General features: G+C 51.3%; 2 protein-coding genes across 6 annotated transcripts in view; both read right to left on the bottom strand.

The window, feature by feature from the left end:
• The window catches only part of SLC7A6 (solute carrier family 7 member 6), a 36,638-nt gene extending 29,233 nt beyond the window's left edge, over positions 1-7,405 (bottom strand). For 3 of the 5 annotated variants that reach the window (XM_055304998.1, XM_055304996.1, XM_055304994.1), the window contains exons 1-2: positions 6,741-7,130; positions 5,451-5,578 (exon numbers count right to left, since the gene is read on the bottom strand). The gene's annotated coding sequence lies outside the window, so the exon portion shown is untranslated. Of the gene's footprint in view, positions 1-2,598; positions 2,840-5,450; positions 5,579-6,740; positions 7,131-7,338 lie in introns of those variants that run through there. The other 2 variants (XM_055304995.1, XM_055304997.1) reach the window with 2 other exon arrangements.
• Positions 7,406-9,891: 2,486 nt separating this feature from the next.
• PLA2G15 (phospholipase A2 group XV) lies at positions 9,892-21,358 on the bottom strand. The gene is made up of 6 exons (XM_055307037.1): positions 21,178-21,358; positions 17,999-18,155; positions 15,372-15,490; positions 15,025-15,123; positions 14,398-14,622; positions 9,892-12,304 (listed from the first exon to the last, which is right to left on the bottom strand). Exons 1-6 carry the CDS (start codon positions 21,290-21,292, stop codon positions 11,793-11,795), a joined length of 1,227 nt encoding a protein of 408 aa, XP_055163012.1. The 5' UTR covers positions 21,293-21,358; the 3' UTR covers positions 9,892-11,792.
• Between the last annotated feature and the right edge of the window lie 1,541 nt (positions 21,359-22,899).

Genomic DNA, 22,899 nt, shown 5'->3' with positions numbered 1-22,899 from the left:
TCATCAACCCAGGGTGCTGGGATTGCCTGCATCAGGCTCTCTATTCAGTGGGGAATCTGCTTCACCCTCTCCATGCTCATGCTCCTTCTCTCTCCCTCTCAAATAAATAAATAAAATCTTAAAAAAAAAAAAAAGTAAAATGTATTACAACAGCACAAACAAGGAAGAACTGGGAGTTATACAGTTGTAAGTTTCTTATATGTGAAAAAATGTAGTGTTACTTAAAAAAACCACTAAACTAAAAAGATTAAAAGAAGGGTTATAGGGGAGCCCGGGTGGTTCAGCGGTTTAGCATTGCCTTCAGCCCAGGGTGTGTGGACCCAGAGACCCAGGATCGAGTCCCAAGTTGGGCTACCTGCGTGGATCCTGCTTCTCCCTCTGCCTGTGTCTCTCTGCCTCTCTCTATCTCTCTCTGTGTCTCTCATGAATAAATAAATAAAATCTTAAAAAAAAGAAGGGTTATAAATAATAAACCAACAGTGGAAATAAAACATCATAAAAAAATGCTCAAACCAAAAGTAGGCAGCAACATGGCTGGACTTAGAAGGTATTACATTAAATGAAAAGTCGGTTAAGAAAAAACAAGTATCAAAAAAAAAAAAGAAAGAAAAGAAAAACAAGTATCACATAATTTCACTTATCTAAAAAATGAAACAAATGAACAACAAAAAAGAAATGAACTTGGGGTGCCTGGGTGGCTCAGTAGGTTAAACATCTGCCTTTGGCTCAGGTCATGATCCCAGGGTCCTTAGATCAAGCCCCACATTGGGCACCCTGCTCAGTGGGGAACCTGCTTCTCCCTCTCCCTCTGCCTCTGCCTCCCACCCCATGCTACTATCTCTGTTTTTGTTTTTTGTTTTTTTAAGATTTTATTTATTTATTCACAAGAGACACACAGAAAGAGGCAGAGACAGAGAGGGCGAAGCAGGCTCCTCACAGGGAGCCGTATGCGGGACTAGATCCCAGGACTCCAGGATCACACCCTGGGCCTACTGCAGGCACTCAACTGCTGAGACACCCAGGTGTTCATTCATTCATTCATTCATTCATTCATTCATTTTCAAAGGCAGACGCTTAACTGCTGAGCCACCCAGGCATCTCCCATCTCTCTGTCTCTTAACATGAATAAATAAAATCTTGGGGAACCCTAGGTGGCGCAGCAGTTTAGCGCCTGCCTTTGGCCCAGGACGCGATCCTGGAGACCTGGGATCGAATCCCACATCAGGCTCCCGGTGCATGGAGCCTGCTTCTCCCTCTGCCTGTGTCTCTGTCTCTCTCTCTCCTCTCTGTGTATTCTCATGAAAAAATAAATAAAATCATAAAATCATAAAATCATAAATAAATAAATAAATAAATAAATAAATAAAACGGATGGTTGCCAGAGGGGGAGGGGTGAAGGGATGAGCAAAAGAAGTAAAAGAGGATTCAGATGTACAAACTCTAACCATAAAATAAGTAAGTCATAGAGATAGAAAGCACAACATGGGGCACTGGGTGGTACAGTCAGATAAATGTCTGACTCTTGATTTCTGCTCAGGTCAGGATCTCAGAGTCGTGGGACTGAGCCCTGAGTAGAGGAGTAGGGTTCATGTTCAGCAGGAGTCACCTGTCCTTCTCCCTCTGCTCCTCTGCTTCTCATACACCCCTATCTCTCTTCTCTCTCTCTCTCTCAAATAAATAAATTTTTAAAAAATCTTTTTTAAAAAAAGTACAGCATAAAAAATTTTAAAAATAAAAAATAAATTTAAAAAGCACAGCATAGAGGGACGCCTGGGTGGCTCAGAGGTTAAGTGTCTGTCTGCCTTTGGCTCAGGGGTGATCCCAGGGTCCCAGGATCGAGTTCCACATCGGACTCCCTGTGAGGAGCCTGCTTCTCCCTCTGCCTATGTCTCTGCCTCTGTGTGTGTGTGTGTGTGTGTGTGTGTGTCTCATGAATAAATAAAATCTTTAAAAATAAAAAAATAAAAAATGTTTAAAAATAAAGGTTTTATTTATGTATTTATTTATCTTAAAGATTTTATTTATTTATTCATGAGAGAGATCAAGCCCCATGTTAGGCTCCACACCCAATAAACAAATAAGTAAATAAACATACATAAGTTATAGGTAAGAGATAAAAGAAATAAAAGAGAGATAAAAGATAGGAAAAAATAAATAAACCATGCAAAACTAATCTAAAGTTGGAGTAGCTATATTAACATCAGAGAAAATAGACTCCAGAATAACAAAGACTGCTAGAGATAAAGAGGGACATTATATAATGATAAAGAGGTCAAATCACCAAGAAGATGATTCTAAATGTGTATTTCCTCCAACAATATAGGTTCAAAATACATAAAGCAGTACCATAGATCTGAAGAGAGAAATAGACAAATCCACAATTATAGTTGGAGACTTCAAAGTACCTCTCTCAGTCATCAATAGATTACGTAGACATAAAGTCATCAAGATCTAGGGGGACTTGACTGGCTCAGTTGGTAGAACATAAGACTCTCAATCTCAGAGTCATAGTTCAAGCCCCATGTAGGGTGTGAAAAAAAAATTTAAAAAACAAGATCTAGAAGACCTGAAAATGGAATGTCCCAACATAGCTCTTACCTAAGTAACTGTGAAAATTCCAAGTGTGGAAAAAAAAAAACCCCGACATCTGCAATAGGGTTTGTCTCCATACAGGAGATGCTGGACAGGCACGGGTGGGAGACAGGCTTCTAGCAGAAAAAAACACTATTTTGGCTCCTTGAGTTTCACAACAGAGTATCAACCCTATTATCTCCTCAGTTGGTATCCAAGCACTGTTAGGAACCCTCCCTCAAGTGCTGCCTAAGGCCTTTAAGACCAATTCCAATCTTCTTAACAGGGCTCTATCACTAGGTCTCCCACCCCACCCCCCATCCCACTCCTACCCCCAAGTCCCATCCCCACCGCCTCCCCCATATTCCCACCCCACTCCTACCCTCACAGTCCCACCCCCACCCCCATATTCCCACCCCCACAGTCCCAACCCAAGGTCCCGTGCCACTGAATACTTGCAGCTTCCAGAACCCAGCTGGAAACTCTGGGTTTCCAGAGTCCATCAGACAAACTCATCTTTGTTCATACTGAGCCCTCTGCTTCTAAAGCTCTTCTGCTATCACCTTGTCCCTAAAAGCTTGGCTGCCATCTTTCTCCATATATCTCCTTGTGCCCATAAGATTTCTAATACGTATTTCTGCCTTAGCAGCCACCTCATTTGGTTGCATTTACTTACCTTCAGTCTCCCAACTAGTTTGTGAATTGCTTATCTATTTTAACAGCACCCAGTACAAGGCCTAACACAGGCTCAGTACTCAGTCAGTGATCAATGAATAAAATTATAGCAATGGCAGAAAATATCTGTGAGAGAAAATATACAACAAACCCTACTGAAAGTCTAACACCTTGAGCCACCTGCTCGCCAGCACAATAAGCAAAACAAGGCTTAAGTGAAGGTAAGTGATCATTTAAAAAATTCAGTCTGAGATAGTGGTTCCTATCATTTTGTCAAAGCACTTGTTCTTTAGGTAACAGATAATAAGGGGGGGGGGGATGAGAAAAAGCAACTATGACTCCAAAAATGCTTTTGAATTAATTTGTATTTAATTAATCACCACAGTATCTACATACATTCTCAGAAGGGCAGTCCATATCTGTATAAGATGCACTGTTTATCCTATCCCCACAGAGTAGATTTGCAAACCTTCTGCAACAATGGGATGAAAATCAAGGAACTCATAACTAAGCCACTAACTCCAGCTCAGTAGCCCGGTATTTGGGTGAAAGAGTATGCAACAAAATCTTACCAAATCACCCTCTCCGAACTCGCTATCCTTCTGCCTTCAAATTTTATCCATTGGATAAGAGAAATTGGTATGTGAAGATCACACACAGTATCACATTCTCAGTCTCTCTTTCTCACACATAGTCTTTAAAATCATGTTGAAGACAATTTCCATTAAATCATTCAGCGTACCCTATAAGTTCCTGTCTTGAAAAACTAGTGTTAGGGATGCCTGGGCGGCTCAGTCCACTGAGCATCTGCCGTCAGCTCAGATTGTGATCCCAGGGTCCTGGGAGGGAGCATCAAGTTGGGTCTCTGCTCAGTGGAGAGCCAGCTTCTCCCTCTCCCCCTGCTTATGCATGCATGCTCGCTCTCTCTCTCTCTCTCTCTCTCTCACACACACACACACACACACAAATAAAATATTAGAAAAAAAAAAAAACAACCCAAAAACAAAAGACTAGTGTTAAACTCTGCCTGTAAGGACACAATGCAGTTTTCAACCTATTTTACAGGCTCCTGCAACAGATAGTAAAGGAATTCATCAGACTACTAAAATTGCCTCACAAAAATTTTTTTAAAATATTTTATTTATTTACTCATGAGAAATACACAGAGAGAAGCAGAGACTAGGCAGAGGGAGAAGCAGGCTCTATGCAGGGAGCCCGATGCGGAACTTGATCCTGGGATCACGTGCTGAGCCACCCAGGCATCCTGCCTCATGAAAATTCAACCATAAAACTATCATATGCAATTTTCAGGGGAAAAGAAGAATCTTTCAAAGTTCAATTACAAAAAAATGTTTTACAAACTGGATTTATTTATTTATTTATTTATTTATTTTACAAGCTGGATTTAAAAAATCTTTTATTTTATTCATTTATTTTAAAAATATTTTATTTATTTTTTCATGAGAGACATAGAGAGAGAGACAAAGACATAGGCAGAGGGACAAGCAGGCTCCATGCTGGCAGCCCAATGTGGGACTCGATCCCCAGACCTGGGATCACACCCTGAGCAGAAGGCAGATGCTCAACCACTGAGCCACCCAGGTGTCCCTAAAAACTCTTTTAAAATTGATGACTATGAGGGAAAATGCTGTTGAGAAAAATACTAAAATCTTTATTATGGTGAAAACCTAGAGGATTCTTTCTTTTCTATATCTCTCTGAGTTTTATATATTTTCCAGAATTAATAGGCATCGATTTTTTTAATGCTTAACTCTCCCCCCCACCTCTCTCTCTATATATATATATACACACACACACACAGTATTCCTATCAAATGAAAAATTTATGTAATTCTACATTTATCTTTTTACCTAAGATACCAGGAAATTCAATATCAAATTCAGTACCCAATCACAGTGAATAAATACCCACACTTTCAACAGTATGTGATGCGTAGTCTTTTCTATTGTTTTGGTTAATTTCCTTTTAATAACCTCATTGGAAGTATCTTTAATTATAAGCCACAATTACTCTTTAGAAAAAGAAATAATTTAATAAATACACCAAAATAGTGTTATGTAATTGTTCATTATATGTGAGCCAGTCTGATTACTAGTATCCTGTTCATACTGTGCACAAATAACTGAAACTTTACAAATCGCAAAGATCCAAAATCTAATAGAGAACAGAGCAATAATATTCACCTGTGAGGAAATAAGCAAACATCACACTTTCATAAGCTGCCTCATCATAAATGGTCAGGTACTGAGAAGAAAATGGAAGTCTCCACAGCAAGGCCTAATTCCACTTGTCTGTCTTGGCCATTTAACCTCTGCAACAAAGAGTAAGAGGCAGCTTATCAAAAAATGAACCTAGTAAGCAGCAGGATGAGATTTCCCTTTGGAAAATTTTAAGTTGCACAGGCCTTGCAGGGGCAGCACTCAGTTACTGAGAAGTTCCGTCACTGTCACGGTGGAGAGTAACTGAAGCAAAAAGCCCACACATGTCAGAGAACTAGCCCGGCCCAGTCATCTCAAATCATGCATGTCCAGACAGCTGCTACTCCCTGAGACCCGGGTCCTCTGAGCCCTATTTGCGTCACTTTTGTAGAAATGTATCCACATCCTGGAGGTTACAGCAGGAAGCACACAGGACAGAGGTCAGGAAATTTCCTGTACCGAGAAGGGCCATGGAGATCAGTCACATAACTGGTATTTACTCTTGGGCTGCAATAAAAATATGTTCACAGCCAGACAGGGAAGAAGGAAGATAAAAAATCAGGTTTGTGGTTTTCTGCATATTTGTCAGGAGAGAGAAATCAAATAGAAGAACTTAGTGGCAGGCTGAGACCGAAGTTAGGGGGCAAAAGTCATTAGCACGCCAAGGCACCTGAGTAAGGGAGGCAGCCTGGGCGGTTTCCTCCTAAAGGGCTTCACGGAGCTCAGGAAGCCCTCAGACTTTCAGAGAGTCTGCTCCTCCCCGATCTTCAAATCAGGGAGCAGCTCTCGCAGAGGCACCAGATGGCTGAGCGCTCTGCTACCACAAGCTAGATTTGCTGGCAGTGCTTTTTTTCCCCCCATCAAGGGCAGAGACTGAATTCTTTTGAACTGTGTCACCAAGCACACAGCCCAGGGCGCATAAGAGGTGCTCGAAAATATCTGTTAAATATTGATTTCTATTTATACTGCCCATTACACAATGTGGTACCCGGACTGTTTGCTTAGCGCTTAGTCAAGAATTCTCAGACTGTTTTACAAATCTCTCCTTCCATTTATAACACGAGATGATCAAACAACATGACAGGACACGAAGACGCGAGAAAGAGCCATCCGGGCGGGAGCACATGGTGGCCTGGTGCCAACACAGCAGGCCGGCGGCTCGGCCCACCATCTGCAGCATCCTAGGAAGCTGCGACCCTGGTGCACAGCCTTGCACGCGGTCTTCCTCACTTGCCGAGTGGTCACGGCCCAGGTCCTCTTTCTTACCACACTCACCGTCCGTATTTCAGCCTCGCACACGGTCCGCTTCGCACTCCGCTCCGGGCCTCTATCACTGCGGTGTCCTTCACACTTGCCCTCTCCCCCACTTCTGGAGTCACCCTCACACCCTCAGGGGAATCACCCGCAGACTGGGGCTGGCGCTCTCCTTCAGCTGTCTTTCACACACACCGAGTCTCCCTCACACCAAGGTCTCTCCCGCACAGTCAGGGTCACCTCCCTCACGGTGATTCTTGCACACTCACTCACAGGGCCACCCTCAGGCTCAGGGGGTCTCTCACGCTCACACACGTAGTCTCTCCCCCACGCTCAGTCCCACGCTCAGGGCTCCCCACGCTCCCGGGGCCACGCTCACGCTCGCGCTCCGTCTTACACGCACAGCGTCACCCTCCGCACGTCCTCGCCGCGGCGTCCCTCACGTGCCCCCGGCCCGCCCGCCCCGCGCCCCGCGCCCCGCTTGGCGGGCCCGCAACCCGCCCTCGGGGGCGGCGGCGGCGGCGGCGGCGGCGGCGCGGAGAGCGCGGCCCCCAGCACGCGGCCCCGGCCCGGCCCGGCCCGCTCCGCGGCCCCCGCGCGCCCGCCCGCGGCCCGTTACCTCGCAGTCGCCGGGCGCCCACAGGATGCTCCGCCGCGCGAGCGCCGCGGCCGCCGCAGCCGCTCAGGCCCCGCCCCCGCCACGTCACGCGCCGCCGGATCGCGACAGCGCGCCCCGCGTCGGGACAGGACGCCTCGCGGCGGCGCTTCTGACCCCCGGGGCCGCCGAGGCCTCGGGGAGCGCCCGGCCCGGCCCGGCCCGGCCCGGGAGTGCGGTCCCCGCCTCTGCGTGCGCTTGGTGCCGGCGACCGGGCCCGGCCGCCCTGGCTCTGCGTGGCCGGCACAGCGCCGTGGGTCGGGCCGGGCCCTAGAGCGGCCCCCGGAGCGCTCCACAGCCTCGTGCCCCTCCGCCGCGGCCTTAGGAAGACTCAGACCCGGGACCTGGGCCCCGCAGCCCCGGCCCAGCTCGCGGCCACTGAGGCCTCCTCAGGCCCACGGACGCTGTTGCGCTCCTGTAGGCAACCCCCGCACCCCGGGGCTCAGGCCTGAGGACGTTTTCCGGTCCTCCTCTTGCCTGGCCCACTGACATCCTCTGGGGAGCTGAAACCTCCCGTCCGCCCTCTTCCTGTACCTGCCGCTGCCCCCCTCCTTTCCTTCTAGGGGCCTTTTCCTCTGGTAGCTCTGGGGCTCTCCTAGTCCCCTCACCTCGCGGCTTCCTGTCTACAACCTCAACCATGACTCTCTCCTGAGACCTGGAGTCATTTCCCAGACAGGCGTCTTTAATTCCAGGCAGACCATACCACCCCCTGCTCCCCATCACCAGTACACCAGCCAGAGACAGCAGCACCCCGGAGCTTCCTCCTCCTGCCCCCCACAGTCCTGCAGGTTTTCTCATGGTTTTCTCCTCCCCAGCTCTGCTAACTCCCAGTCCCCACCCTCTTCCTTCGAACCCATCCCCACAGGGGAACGACTTTTTATCTCCTCTGCCTCAAACCCTTCCATTCTCCTACCTATAGACCTGAGACCATGATCCTTGAAGAGCCCTCATCCGCACTCCCCTCCTTGGGCTCTCTGCTTGGAATACCTTCCCGAAGTGTGAATGTTAGGAGTCCTTAGAATCTGACCCTTTGGGGCAGCCCGGGGGGCGCAGCGGTTTAGCACCACCTTCAGCCCAGGGCCTGATCCTGGAGACCCGGGACTGAGTCCCACGTTGGGCTGTGTCTCTGCCTCTGTGTGTGTGTGTGTGTGTGTCTCTCATGAGGAAGTAAAATCTTTTTTTATTTTTTATTTATTTTTTTTATAAAATCTTTCTTTAAAAAATTAAAAAAAAGAAAAAAAGAATCTGACCCTTTGCCCCCGGATCAGTTCCTTCTGTCTCCCTGGCCAGGCAGTCCCTTGTGTCACTCAATGGTACCTGGTCCACCTACCCTTCCCACAAATGCATATACGACTTGCCAGCATCCAGATCTCTGGCTTTGCGGTCTCCTACCTGTTGCAACAACCTACCATGGAAGCCCACTATGCACCAAGCACCGAATCACATGTTCTCCAATAACATCTGTGTTCCTCAGGGCCACTCTGCAGGGCACCTTTATTCAGCTCCATTCCTTAGATGAGCAAGCTGAGGCTCAGGGAGGTCAGGAGACTCCCAGGCCACTGGTAGAGCTGAGATTTGAACCCCAGTCAGCTGGGGGTAAAGCCTGCTGTGACTCCTTGCCCTCTCTCTGCAGCTATGAAACTGAGGGTGGCAGTGGGGCTGAAATAGGCTAGGGAGGAGTAGGTAGCTGTAAGGCCACCACAAGGAGTGGCATGGACGGTGGGTGGCAGGGCAGTGCTGAGACTCAGGCTGGGCAGGACCTGGAGGTAAGGATTTGCACTCTTTTGTGTTGTTATCCTTTTACCAAGACCAGCAATTGCAACTGGACCTTTGTATGGCTAGGCATCCTCACCCTCTCTGGGTCACCCTTCCTCCAGGTTGGGCCAACAACTAGTGCAGTGAGAGGGATCGTGAGAGGGATCGGAGCGCCCTCTTGTGGTCGAGGATGCACTGAGGCCTAGAGCCCCGGCTGGCCTGGCTCTGTGGAGGCTGAACTGAATGAACCCCATCCCTATACCTCTTCCCTGTCTCAGAACTTTTTTTTTTTTTTTTTTTTTTTATGACAGTCACAGAGAGAGAGAGAGAGAGGCAGAGACACAGGCAGAGGGAGAAGCAGGCTCCATGCACCGGGAGCCCGACGTGGGATTCGATCCCGGGTCTCCAGGATCGCGCCCTGGGCCAAAGGCAGGCGCTAAACCGCTGCGCCACCCAGGGATCCCTTTTTTTAAAGATTTTATTTATTTCTTCATGAAAGACACAGGCAGAGAGAGGCAGGGGCTCCCTGCAAGGAGCCCGATATGGGACTCGATCCTGGCCCGGGAGATCATGCCATTAGCCAAAGGTCAAATGCTCAATCGCTGAGCCACCCAGGCGTCCCTCTTAGGCTCTTTCTTTCTTTCTTTCTTTTTTTTTTTTTTTTTTCTTAGGCTCTTTCTTTTCTTTCTTTCTTCTTTCTTTTCTTTTCTTTCTTTCTTTCTGCCTGTGTCTCTGCCTCTCTGCCTGTCTCTCACAAATAAATAAATTTTTAAAAATCTAAAAAGACAAACAAAAAAAACTCTAGGATCAAAAGATGCTGACACCTGAAAGCTGAGAGAGGACAAAAAGGATGGGAAGGAAAAATATATATATAAATAATAAAGCAAGCAAGCAAGCAAACAAACAAGCTGGGAAGGAGAGTCCAGCCAGGGTAACCTGCACATTGTCCTCTGCCCCAGCTCTGCGGCAGCTTGTGGAATCTGCCAGCCACGCAGAAGTCACGTTCCAATGGAAATGTTTCAGGTCCTTGTTCTTAGTCCCCGGAGGGGAAATAGATTCCAGGAGAACAGGCAGGAGGATGAAGCCCAAATACGTGCACAGGAGCCATGCTTTGGTGCTGGGAGGACCTGTCATGGCCCTAGGAACGGTCTAGCCCCTGATTGCCTGCCTCTCTAGCCCCTTTGCCCCTCTGCTACCTCCCTCCTCTTATGCTCAGAACAGACCCTCAGCCAGGGCACTTTACAGCATCCAGAACATTTTTATTGCCAGAATCAAGGTACAGCCTGCTTAGGGCTCCACGAGGAGCCCACCATCCAGGAATGAAAGGAGAGATGCTGGGTGTGTTCATAACAGAGAAAATCCAGCTCCACAGAAACCCTGTGGGAGAGCAGCACAGTCCAGTCCAGCAGCACAACCCCAGACTCTGGCTCTGGGGTCCCATCCTATAGGCTAGACTCAAGTCTTGGCCTATAGCTGTTGCCCACTTGGAGATGACTGCCACCAAGGCAAATCCAGACTCTCCATCCCTGCTATTATAGGAAGATCAGGGAAGCACCTCTGGAACAGACAGAAAACTACCAGGGGAGCCCCAAGCCACCCTGCTCTCTCAGGGGCCCACTCAAGGTTCTGGGCTAGTGTCTGCAGACTAAACACCACTGAGCTGCCTGGAGGGAGTAGGTGCTGTGCAGGATGGACAAGAGCCCCATCTCCTCTCAGCCCTGTGCCAGCCCACCCGGATGCTAGAAAAGCCCTAGGGTGGTAATGTGGTGGTGGGATTCAGGGTAGTTCTGAATGGCCTCAGCTGCATCCTTAGTTTTCTTCATGAGTCCCTAAAAGGCTATGGGACTGGGCCCTGCTCTCATCCTTGAACCACAGTCCCAGGGCAAAGGGAACCAGCATCAATACTGTGGGTAGGAGTCCAAGGGAATTGAGGCTCCTGGGACAGAGTCCCTAAGAACTGGAGGGCCATCTGCTGCTCAATCCTGAGCTAGGCTGTTCTTAGAGGTGAGGGAGGTAGGAGTGAATGCCCCAGGACCTGGGAACCATGGAGAACACAACTCGCCCCTGCCTGCAGGAGGAACCAGGCTGCCTCCAGAAAGCCACAGTCAGGCTCACAGCAACTAGGCCCTAGGGAAGCCAGCAGCTCCAGCCACCCACAGCCAGTAGCAAGCCTACCTGTTTAGGGCCAGTTTATGGGAAGATCACCATAGGGACCAGCCCATCCCTGGGACCTTTAGGGACAGGGAACACAGCTCAGTAATATCCCTCACAGGAAGGCTGAGGGGCCAGGGCCTGGTGGGTGAGTGTGAAAAGGCCACAGGGGTGTGAGGAACAAAGAGGCCCCTGAGTTCAGGATTGGGGCCAGATGCTAGCCAATCCTTGCCTGTGGAGCCAGTCCTGAGGTCACAGCAATTCCAGCAGCAGCAGCAGCAGCATTCTTCCCAGCAGGGATCCCTCAAGTGAGTCCAGACTATTTCTTCCTTCCTCACTCCCACAAAGGAAGGGTAAGAAACAGTACCTCCCAATGGCAGACATTTCACAACCCAAGACTGAGGACCTTAGGCAGTCAGTCACAAACTGCTAAACTCGTGGGCCATGATAGCCCCAGAGGACAAGAGAAACAGCGGTGGCCAGGCCATCCCCTGGTCCCGCTGGCACAGGAATCAGGGCCCAAGGAGCACATGTTTCAGATAGGCCAAGGTAGTGGCATTGGCCAGCATCTCTATGTGCTCGCTGCCTGGCAGTGCCTGCAAAGACACTTGGTGCTCCTGGTGGCCACGCCAGGCCTGGCACTGCAGGGCACTCTGCAAGTTCACGGTGCCGTCACCGTCGCCAAAGCAGATTTTGGGATCACGGTCTGGGAAGCTCTCATAGTAGAAGGAGTCTGGCGTGGGGACACCAGTGCCATAGAGGCAGTGCAGCGGCACGCCGGGCGGCACCATGGCTTCCACCAGCCCCTCCGTGTCCTGCCGCATGAGCCATCCATCTTTGAAGCCAATATCCTGGAAGAACTGGTGATAGTCCCGCAGTGTGTAGTTGGCTGTGGGCGTATGCACGAAGATCTTTTCAGGTGACCAGGTGTAGTTATAAGGCAGCAGCCAGCTGGTGGAGACGGCTGAGCGCTGCTGCTCCCGGATCTTCAGGGGCCTAATGACCGGGATCCGATTGTTGTCTCCTGCAGGGAGAGGGCTGGCTCAGTCTGTGCTCAGGAACGCAAGCCTCTGGGCAGCACAGTCCTGCCAGGCCCTCTGCTGGGCCCCAGTCAGGGGCCCAGTCAGCACTCCCGCACCGCTACACTCATCATCCTGTAACTTCCATGGTTCCCTTTACGTTTGCTATAACTGGGAAACACACGACCATGACTGGTTTCTTTCCTTCTGCATTTTGTTACCAGGGATTTGGGCAGCACGTACCCACAGGTGATTCATGTGTAAACGGTACCCTCTGAGCACTCGTCACCAGGCTTGTGGGCACAGACCTTCGTGAAGGTGAATCAGCAGGTTGGCAGCCCAGAGACACATTCTTCTTTCTCTTTTCTTACACTAAGTTATGAAAATGTTTTGTTTTGTTTTTTAAGATTTATTTATTTATTCATTAGAGACACAGAGAAAGAGAGGCAGAGACATAGGCAGAGGGAGAAGCAGGCTCGTCACAGGGAGCCTGATGTGGGACTCGATCCTGGGACCCCGGGATCACGCCCTGAGCCCAAGGCAAACACTCAACCACTGAGCCACCCAGGCGTCCCTGAAAATGTTTTTCTTTTCCTAGGCTCAGACCTGCAGCCAGTCACCCCCGGTCATACTCTACTCATCTGCCTGTCACTGACCCAGACGGCCAGGCCTGCAGGAGACAAGGCAGGAGGGGAGGCTGCAGGCGGAACGACAGTCCTTCTCACACAGGAATGCCAACATCACAGCCAGTGAGGCCTCTGGGGAGTGAGCTGGAACTTGGAAACAGGGGCCCTGTGATCTCTTCAGGACACAGCCTCCCATCTCCCCGCCCCCGCTCTGACTGACTTACACACCTTCAGCTCTGCCTTGTGGGGTCTGGTGGTAGGACCCCTGAGGAAAGGGAAGCCCGTTGCTAGTCTACCACTCCCCTGTCAGGGCCTAACAGAACAGTTTCCCAGAATCTGAGGCAAAGCTCTAAGGGGACTTATAGGAAGGCTCTGAACCCCACCACAGCTCCTGTCCCAAATGCAGTTGTGCCTACATCTGTCTTTTTAGGTCCAGGTGGCTGTAATGAGTCCTCATTAGATCTGGATTCACTGTCCAGCCAATCCAGGGTCACTACTGGGAGAGGCACTAGGTCTGACCTGACTGCGATTATCAGTTGACCAACAAGTAGGTGAGGCAATGCTAATGATAGGAGGAAGGAAGCTCTTCAGATGCTTGGCATAGCCGTGGCTCCAGGCTCCTAAAGTAAGGGGCCATGGGCTCACCCCCAGGACTAGCAGAGGAAGGAAAGCCCCACGGCTACAGCTGGCAGGCTCTCACAGTCATAAAGAGGCAGGTGAACTGGGGAGGAGTGGGGAAGGAGATGGCTTTCCCCAATGCCAAGCAAGCAGGCCCAAAGAAATCTGCACCTGCTTCCTCCCTGCATTACCCACAAAGGCTCCCCACTGCCACAGATGGAGGTATAACTCATAAACAGGAAACTGTAGCCCAACCTTCCTTCTATGGGGCTAAGGTGGGCATGAAGAAAGGGAGAAGGCAGGACGCGTGGGTGGCTCAGCAGTTGAGCATCTGCCTTCAGCTCAGGGCGTGATCCTGGGATCAAGTCCCACATCGGGCTCCCTGTAGGGAGCCTGCTTCTCCCTCTGCCTATGTCTCTGCCTCTGTCTCTCATGAATAAAGAAAATCTTTAAAAAAAGAAAAGAAGAAAAAGAACAAGAAAAAGAAAAAGGAAAAGAAAAAAGGAGAAGGCTCCCCCAAAGAACTCTGGATCAAACCAAGTTAGGCCAGCCAGGCCGGAGCACAGTGTATGTGTGCACACATATGCAAGTACCTGTGTGGCCAGCAGTTGTGCCACTGCATGTACTCGCTGTAAAACAATTTACACAGATAACCAAGACCATCAGCTAGAGAGATGAAATTAAGTAGTATTCTCTTTTGGAAGAAGAGATGTTTGGAAAAGTGTACCACTCTGGAGAAAGAAGGATCCTCATCCAAGAGAAGAGATACAAGGGGGCCCAGGAGGGCACTGCTGAAGGAAAGAGGGCACCATCCCTGACATCAGTCCCCCACACTGGCTCAGGCAGGGTCTTACCTGAGGCCAGGACACGCAAAGTCTTGGCCACGCCCCCCCAGGGCGCACCCAGTGCCACAAATGCTTGGATATACTTGTTCTTCCAGGCCTGTGGCTGCCGCTGCAGAAAGTAGAGTGTATACATGTTGCCCATGCTGTGGGCAACCAGCACCACAGGTCCCCCATACAGCTGGTACATCTCCTCGATCATCTCCCGGAGGGCCAGGAAGTAGGGCCCGTTTTCATCTGTAGGCCAGAGCAAGGCAGCAGTCAGGAAAGAAGGGTCCTAGGGCCTGAACCACTAAATGTTCTTTAGGTCAGTTCCAGGACTAAGTGGGTGGGGAAAATGCTAAAACCCAGGTGGAAATGGTCTGGTTTCCCCTCCTTTTCCAAGAAGGGAGGAAACCTAGAAGCTCCTCTTCCCCTCCTCAGCCTCATTATCTCTCCCCAGGGCTCAGAGGCCCAGGAATCCTAGGGTGAAGACTGGGGAAAGACCGGACAGATTGACCAGGGGTGACAGCTGTGACTGCTGAGCTGGACAGAAGGGCCCTGGGGGGAGGGGACACATGCCCCCAGGGCCCATGGTGGCTGTGACTTCCTCATCCCAACCTCCAAGGCGTCAGGGAGGAAGCAGGAGTGACCACTTACTTGGGGCTCGGCGCCAGTCGTAGGGGGCACCCCGGACATCCTCACCCCGTATATAGCCCCAGTCCACAAGGCTCTCTACCATGGTATGGAAATAGGAACCTGTAGACAGAAATGTCTGAGAATTAGAGAGAGTACAGCTAGTGCCAGCCACCCACACCACACCCAACAAGGAGACTGTGACATCTACTGTAGAAAAATCCTAAGGAGTGCTATAAGGCTCTGCGCCTACACTGCTTAGAGACAGTTTACAGGCTATCCTTCCAAACTAACAGCATTCCTCCCACTCCAGGAATATAGCAGAACTTGCATCTCCATTCCCTTGGAGGGCATGAGGAAGGGCTACATACCCACGCTACTTTTGCTGGGGTCCAGGAACTCCAGTGAGAAAGTCTTTCCAAAGCCAGGCACGCGTACATCCACACCATCTGGGGACTGGGTGGCCCGGGATGTTCTGTTGTAGACCAGCCTGTCAGGTGTGGGTGTGGGGGGGATATTGAGCTGGTGGTCCAGAGGTGACACTGAACCTGGTGTGTCCTAATACTGCACTGTGTCCTGAGTCATATTCCCTTACTACCCTTATATTTGGTAAGAAGTATAGAGGAGACTAAAAAGTAACAAAGCAAGTTTATAAAGAACAGATCAGAGTAACCATATCCGTCTGAGAACCCCAACCAAGACTCATTCAAAGTTAACCCAATAACCCCCATCAAGGCAGTATTTCCTTTTCCATGTCATCCACCTCAGAATTGAGGTCTTGGGGATCCCTGGGTGGCGCAGCGGTTTGGCGCCTGCCTTTGGCCCAGGGCGCGATTCTGGAGACCCCGGATCGAGTCCCACATCGGGCTCCCGGTGCATGGAGCCTGCTTCTCCCTCTGCCTATGTCTCTGCCTCTTTCTCTCTCTCTCTCTCTGTGTGACTATCATAAAATAAATAAAAATTAAAAAAAAAAAAGAATTGAGGTCTTGGATTGTGAAAGGGAAGTGTCAGGCCTGGCTCTGCCATCAACATATCACTTGACCCAAAAGGCAGTCAGCCTAATCTTGCAGGCTCCCGTTGCCCTGTCTCCATAGATTCAGCTCCTGCTACCCACAACACATCGCAGGGCAAAGGAGGGGATACGTGCAGCATGCCACGTAATCAAACAGAGAAACCCCCACCTTAGGGCCTAAACACCTGTGGCTGCTATGTGGATGGATGGGGACGAGGCCTGGAAAAACAATGGGACAGGGTGGTGGGAGACAGGAGGAAAGCTTTGTGGTAGACCAGGAATTCTGTTCTGGTCTCCCTGATACCAAGGAGGAAAATGTGCCCAAGAAAACACAGGCTACCTGCCATCCCTGGTGGTCCTGAGTCCTACCCCCCTAATATCAGCGAAAGAAAGCTGGCAAGATACCCAACATTGACCTATATACTAGGTCTGGGGGCCCATTTTCTCTAGGGCAATCTGTAGATTAACTCAATGGCCACTCAGCAAATTATAGAAAACTTTCTAGAAAGCCAAAGCAGCTCTAAACAGGTCAGATGTCCAGTGAAGGTAGACAAGCCCCTCTCAGTATCGCCTGACCCTTCTATTGGCAGTACCTGAGACCATGTCTCTGGTATAAAAATAGAATTGCAGATCAACAGCCCAGAAATAACTCTGATCACATACAGAAGAAGAAAAAGGCAGCAAAGCAGGTGTCATCAACAACATAGAAAGGCAAGGCACCTGGAGAAGCAGCTAGTATGTCTCCGGAAAAAAAAAGATTTGTGATACTCCGTTCAGCTCAAACATATACTGTGCACCAATTGTGTTCCTGGTTCTACTGCTCTAAAGATAAAAGAGATACAACCTCCGCCTTCAGGGAGCTGGGTCTTAGCTCAGGGTCACACAATTCTGGGCTTAAATCTTGGTTCTGCTGCTTACTAGCTGAGTGGCCATAGGCAACTCTGTAACCTTTTTGAGCTTCCAGATGTCCCCATCTGTAAACAGGGTTGAAAACAGCACCTTCATAGGGTTGCTCTAAGACTAAATGAAAAAGAGTATGTGATATGGACAGTGCCTATATTAAATAAGCAGTAATTCCCAACACATTATTGTCTTACCAGGGAAATATTCTTGGAAACAAAGTTTGGCACCTGATAAGGATGAAAGGAAACAGGTCTGGAGGAGGGGAAGGTTAAGAGCTCTGTGGAGTGGAAAGGGAAACTTGACAGAAGGATCAGGCTCAGGGTTTTCTGTTTGTTTGTTTTTTAAGATTTTATTTATCGATTCATGAGAGGCAGAGACACAGGCAGAGGGAGAAGCAGGCTCCTTGTGGGGAGCCCAATGTGGGATTTGATCCCAGGACCCCAGATCACAACCTGAGCCAAAGGCAGACACTCAACCAATGAGCCACCCAGGTGCCCCCAGGCTCAGGTTTTAAAGGGTGAATGGAAGGAATTTACCAGGCAAAGGGTGTAGACATAGATTCCAGGTTGAAAGAACTGCATGTACAAAGATATGCAGACCTGGTATGTCCCAGGAGGAACAAGAAGCTCAGGGGCCAGTGGCCAACTCAGAGGCAGGGAAGAGGTGGAGGCTATGTTGAGGATATGAATAAGGCCCAGAGCATACAATCTACAGGGAAGGTGGTGCCTGGCTGGCTCAGTCCAGAGAGCACAAGACTCTTATCACGAGGTTGTGAGTTTGAGTCCCACATTAGGTGAAGAGATTACTTAAAGATAAAATTAAAAAAAAAAAAAAAAAAAGGAATTCATGCAGAGGGTGTGAAGCAGAAGGCATACATTGTAGAGGGTGGGACAAAAGTTGCAGGAAAGGGAAGAAAGTTCTATCTGGGAGAGTGCAGAGGTGGGACAGGCCAGACTGAGGAAATGAGAAAGGCAAGGTCAGTGACCTCGGGGCCTGGTGAAGCAGGAATGAGACAGAAATGAGTTCTAGAGAATTTTTTAGGCTGTGTCGGTGCGCAGCACCCATCTGTGCCCCAGCCCCCACCTGATATTGTCAATCCAGCAATCAATGATGACAGGCAGCAGCAGTTCGAGATTCAGCCAGAGTGTGAAGTAGCTTTCCGTCCTCTTGGAGCAGAGGTAGTGCACAACCGTTGGCTTGTCTAGCTTTGCCTCCAGCTGGTTGCCCAAATCACCAGGCACTGCAGGCGGACACAGAGCATGCATGAGGCACTGGATCTAACAGGCTGGGGACCTCTGAGGCTTGAACCCAAAGGCCTTCTACCCACTGCCATCCCAGGTTACAGAGTAGATAGGGCCTTGTTCACTCAAAGAAGGAATGGGAGACAGGACAAAGCACTGGGCCACTTAACTAGCCAAAACTGAATCCAGGGAAGGCACTCAAGGACAGGCTTGTGGATGGGGGCAATGAACAGAAGCACCTGCCAGCCTCATGAGAGCCCAGTAAGATTCCAGAGAGCAGGTCATCTGGAGGGCCCTCGCCTCTCGGCACACCTGGACCCTGTGTCAGACAGCTACCCTGAAACATCACACCATTCCAGCCACAGCCCAGTAGGGGTGGGTGTGACCAGGCCCCAAGGACGCCTTCTCTCTGTTCAAGCTGGTTAAGAGACCAGCTACACCGAGCCTGGTCTGCACAGAACACTGGGAACCTTGTGACACCTAAACCCATCCCCATGGTTTCACAGCCCCACATTAAGTCCCTTCCCAGAGTATTTACTCCCATTGACCTTCCAGGCCTCACCTGCTTCCACATGCCATGCTCTTGACACCTTCCAAGCACATTTCCATTTAGAATCCATGACCACTGAGTGAACATCCAGATCTTGGCTCTCCTGGTCACGGCCTGGGCTCTATGAACCCAGATCTAAAGAGGGCATGCCCTCCCTGTACATCATTTCACAAAGTCCTCAGGGCAACCATGGGAGGCAGGTATGCACCTACCTTCACCTCCCTTAACAATACAGATGCAGAAGTGAGGAGTCCTCAGCACGATGGTGCAGAGACCTGGGTCATTATCTCCACCAAAGAGGAAATGGCTAAAGGAGGAAGTCACCAGATTTGCTGTGCTTAAATGCCCTTAGTCCTGGACAGGCTGTGTGACCTCTAAAAATAGCAGTGGTCACTTCCTAAGCCCCTTTTTTTGCTTATAATTAGGACATCTATGTACCTTTCACCTCAAATAACACTAGGAGAGAATATCTTTACTATGCCCACTTTACAGATGAGGAAACTGAGGCTGAGAGGGGTAGAAATGGCTTGCTACAGTCTCCTCCTGCCCAAGGTCTTCTTCTGTCTCTGCTTCTCTGGTCTCTGCTTCCTCTACCACCAATTTGGGCCTCACTCATAGAGGCTGGTCACCCCTGGATGCTGATCCTCTGATGGCCAAGGTCAGGTCTATGCTTTGGGCCCAGAAACAACAACTCTTCCATCGCCCACCATGGGGTTTCTCAGGATTAATGCCAACAGCTTCGCTCTCTGAGAAGCTAGGCAGATCAGGATTCTGTGACTCTGGGTGGAGCTTGAGGCTCCTCCACCGTGACCTAGGATAACCAAGAACTGAATGAGTTAATGAGTGCAGTTGGCTACCTGCATCAGGAACCATACATTTCCCAATGACACACCCTTCATACTCAAAGACTCCTTAGGCCTACCCATGGCTTCCTGTGGGCCTGCAGGATAAAGTCTAGATGACCCAACCTGTCACGGGCTCTGCACAATCCACTCCTCCCCCAACTCCATTCCAAACAGCCTGGACTGCTTACTTCCTTCCCTCTCATATGTAGTTTCCTCTGCATGAAACTCTCTCCTGGCCTCAGCTCTAACCACATACTCCAGGAAGCCTTCCCTGACTGGGTTGGTGGACTCTCTGTGCTTGCCCAACACAGACTTCATCTCTGGGGAACCCTGCAAGCTTAGGGAACACATGGCCATGTCTGCCCAAATTCCATGTTGAACCTGGAGTATTTCCTGGCTTAGAGCTCCTGGTGGGGGCCCACCTAAGACCCCACAGCCTACCAACCCTATCCTTCTATGACCTGCATCATCTCCATTTAAAAACTCCCATTAGAAAGAACACAGGGGGCACGCCTGAGTGGCTCAGCAGTTAAGAGCCTGCCTTCGGCCCAGGGCGTGATCCTGGAGTCCCGGGATCAAGTCCCACATCGGGCTCCCTGAATGGAGTCGGCTTCTCTCTGTGCCTTTGTCTCTGCCTCTCTCTCTCTCTCTCTCTCTCTCTCTCTCTCTCTGTCTCATGAATAAATAAATAAAATCTTTAAAAAAGAAAGAACGAACGAACATAGGGGTCATGCTGTAGCAGATTCAGTATGTAACATATACCTTAAAATGTCTCTGCCCTTGGGAATCCTGGTTGGCCACCAACTCAATGCTTGAATGAGGCATCCAAGGCCCCCCAAGACAGAAGTCTCATCCCTGTCCACCGCCACAAGGAAATAGTGTGGCTCCTGTATAGTTGCAGGGGCCAGGACCAAGGGGAGGATAGGCAGGGGAGGTCACTTAGTCTCAACATAGCCCAGTCCAAATTGGTGTGGCAGGGATGAGTACAGGCAGGTTTCTGGACGTCTGTTCATAGCGATTGTTCCAACCCTAACCTCTGTCTTTAGTCATCCTCAGGTTCCCTTACGCTCCTGCCTCAGGCCTAAGGTCACTCACTGGCTAAGTTTGAGGGTGGGATAAGGGAGCCATTCTTTTCCCAAAAAGCTTCCTTTCGGTAATGTCTCTTGAAACATACGGGCTGGAAGGGTCGAGAGAGAGAGTCTCCTAGCCATGCCCAAATCAACAATGAGGACCCTGGGGATCAACTCCGAGAACACCCCCACCCACAGCCAGGCACCGGCCCTCGGGAGTGGGGCCAAAGGCCCTCGGGTTCTCCAGCTAAAAAAATGGGCAGAAGGCGAGGCAAAGCTTGGGGCCGACGCGCACAGGCGGACAGCGGGAGAGTCGCCCCCAGCCCTCGCACCTACCCCACGATCCACAAGGGAAGGCGAGCGGGCAGCGGCGGGCCACACCCGCGCCCAGCATGGCCGAGGTGGAGGTGGACGGACAGACCCAGGTGACAAGACTGACAGTCATACGCTCCCTCACCCCACGCTGGGGGCAGATGCAGACCTGGAAGGCAGCCCCGCCCGCATCCCGTCCAGACCGACGCACCAACAAACGGACCCGCCGCCTGGGCGCGCTCACCTAGCACCACCGGAGGGCGGCGTCCAGCGAGGAGCGCCGGGTCTGCCAGCAGCAGGAGGAACAGGAAGCCCCCCGGGAGCAGCGCCGCTGGGCAGGGACGCCGGCGAAGGCCCATGGCGGGAGGCCGCCGCCCCAGGTCCCGGGTGCGGATTCAGCGCTCCGTGCTCGCGCCTAGGCCCGGGCGGCGGCGACGCGCTTAACCCCGCCGCCCGCACTCGGCCACGCGGCCGAGCCAATCAGGGCCCGCCTCCCCGGCAGGCCGGCCAATAGGGAGTCGCCGCCCGGTCCGCCCCTCCCCGTCGGAGCTCGCCGCCCCGCCCCTGCGGGTCCCCGGCCCGCCGCTCGGACCGCGCCGCGCGCCGAGCGCATCGATTGATCGGGGCTCAGCCGCGCTTCTCGGCGCGGTCCCCGAGCGGCCAGAGCCGGGTCGCTGCTGCCGGGTGCGCAGCCCAGCCCTGTGCACCCGGACCCCACGCTGCGCAGCCCTCACGTCCGAATCCTGGCTCGCCCCTGACCTGGGGTCTGGAACCGGTCGGGCCGAGCGCGGATTCAGTCCAGTGCGGGCCGCTGCTGGAGAACCGTGGCCACGGCAAGGGGAGGGAGGGGAGAAGTGAGTCCTGGAGAGTCATTTGGCCTTAGGGGACCGGGAGCTGACCCGGACCTTTGTACCTTTGTGCAATCCCCACACCGATTCTTCACGCCCTGCCCCTGATGGCACGTGGGCTCAAGCAGCGTGTCCAGGGGCCCCGTGCGTCTGTTTGTTCAGGAATTAGGAATGCGCGTGGGACGCCTGGAGGCCAGGTCAACGTGTGAGAGGGCTTCCGGGCCCAAAGTTGTAGTTGGAGTCCCCCGCGCCAGACCGAGCAGTTCTGGTGCCCCGGAGAGGTGGGCTTGAACCTCCACCCAGCGGCCATGGCCCATAGGCAAATTGCCCAGCAGAGCAGGACAGGCGTCGTGACCTTGGAGTCCACCTCCCATCCCCACCCCACTCAAACTGGGGATCCAGAGAAGACACGTAGACTCTCTGCTGGAGGAATCATTAGCAAACAGAATGGGCAGTATTGACAGCTGGCAATGGGACCAGCACCGTGGGTCGCTCTAGGATACGGAGACCAGTATGTTTGGAGACTGGAAGTCTTGATCCTCCACACACCTCCTCCAGAGGGTCAGACAACACCCTGATCATCCTCTGGCTGGTCTTAAGACCACTAGCCAGCCCCTTCTTTCCTTCCTCCCTCCCTCCCTCCCTCCCTCCCTCCCTCCCTCCTTCCCTCCCTTCCTTCCTCTTCCTCAATGGCTGACCCTCTCTAGCCTTTCAGAGTACTCCTGGATGAATCAACTCACCATCTTGGCCTGCCCCTCCTGTGTTCTTATAGTGAAACACACTGGTGGTTGGTGTACACTACTCTCCTAAGGTCCAACTATCTCCCTCTGGCCCTGGCAAGGGCCCAAAACCCCTCTCCCTCATCTCCAACCTGGGCCCCAGAGAGGGGGTGCTGAAGACCAATCTAGTGCAGGCCCACAGTGGGAAACCACAGAGATCCTTTTGCCAGTACTAGGGATAGGCAGGGCCACAGTCAAGGGTTAAGTGGAAAGAGGGTAGGCATCAGGATGGCCTGGGCTACCTTGGACTGTGGCCAGACTAAATGTCTTATCAACTAAGTAACCTCAGGTGACCATGGGCCCTTCATAGGGTGCCCCAGCCCCCCAGGCCCTGCAGAT

This window comes from Nyctereutes procyonoides, unplaced genomic scaffold, assembly GCF_905146905.1.
Source record: "Nyctereutes procyonoides isolate TBG_1078 unplaced genomic scaffold, NYPRO_anot_genome, whole genome shotgun sequence".
NCBI lineage: Eukaryota > Metazoa > Chordata > Mammalia > Carnivora > Canidae > Nyctereutes > Nyctereutes procyonoides.
Note: the sequence above shows the minus strand (reverse complement) of the source record. Positions and strands in the feature narration are given on the sequence as shown.

Coding starts and splice junctions, on each gene's coding strand:
- PLA2G15 (XM_055307037.1), bottom strand. CDS start 21,292: ATGGGCCTTCGCCGGCGTCCCTGCCCAGCGGCGCTGCTCCCGGGGGGC. Junction 18,156..21,177: donor CCGCCCTCCGGTGGTGCTAG/GTGAGCGCGCCC, acceptor GTCCGCCTGCAG/TGCCTGGTGATTTGGGCAAC. Junction 14,623..15,024: donor CGACTGGCGCCGAGCCCCAA/GTAAGTGGTCAC, acceptor TCTGGCCTACAG/ATGAAAACGGGCCCTACTTC.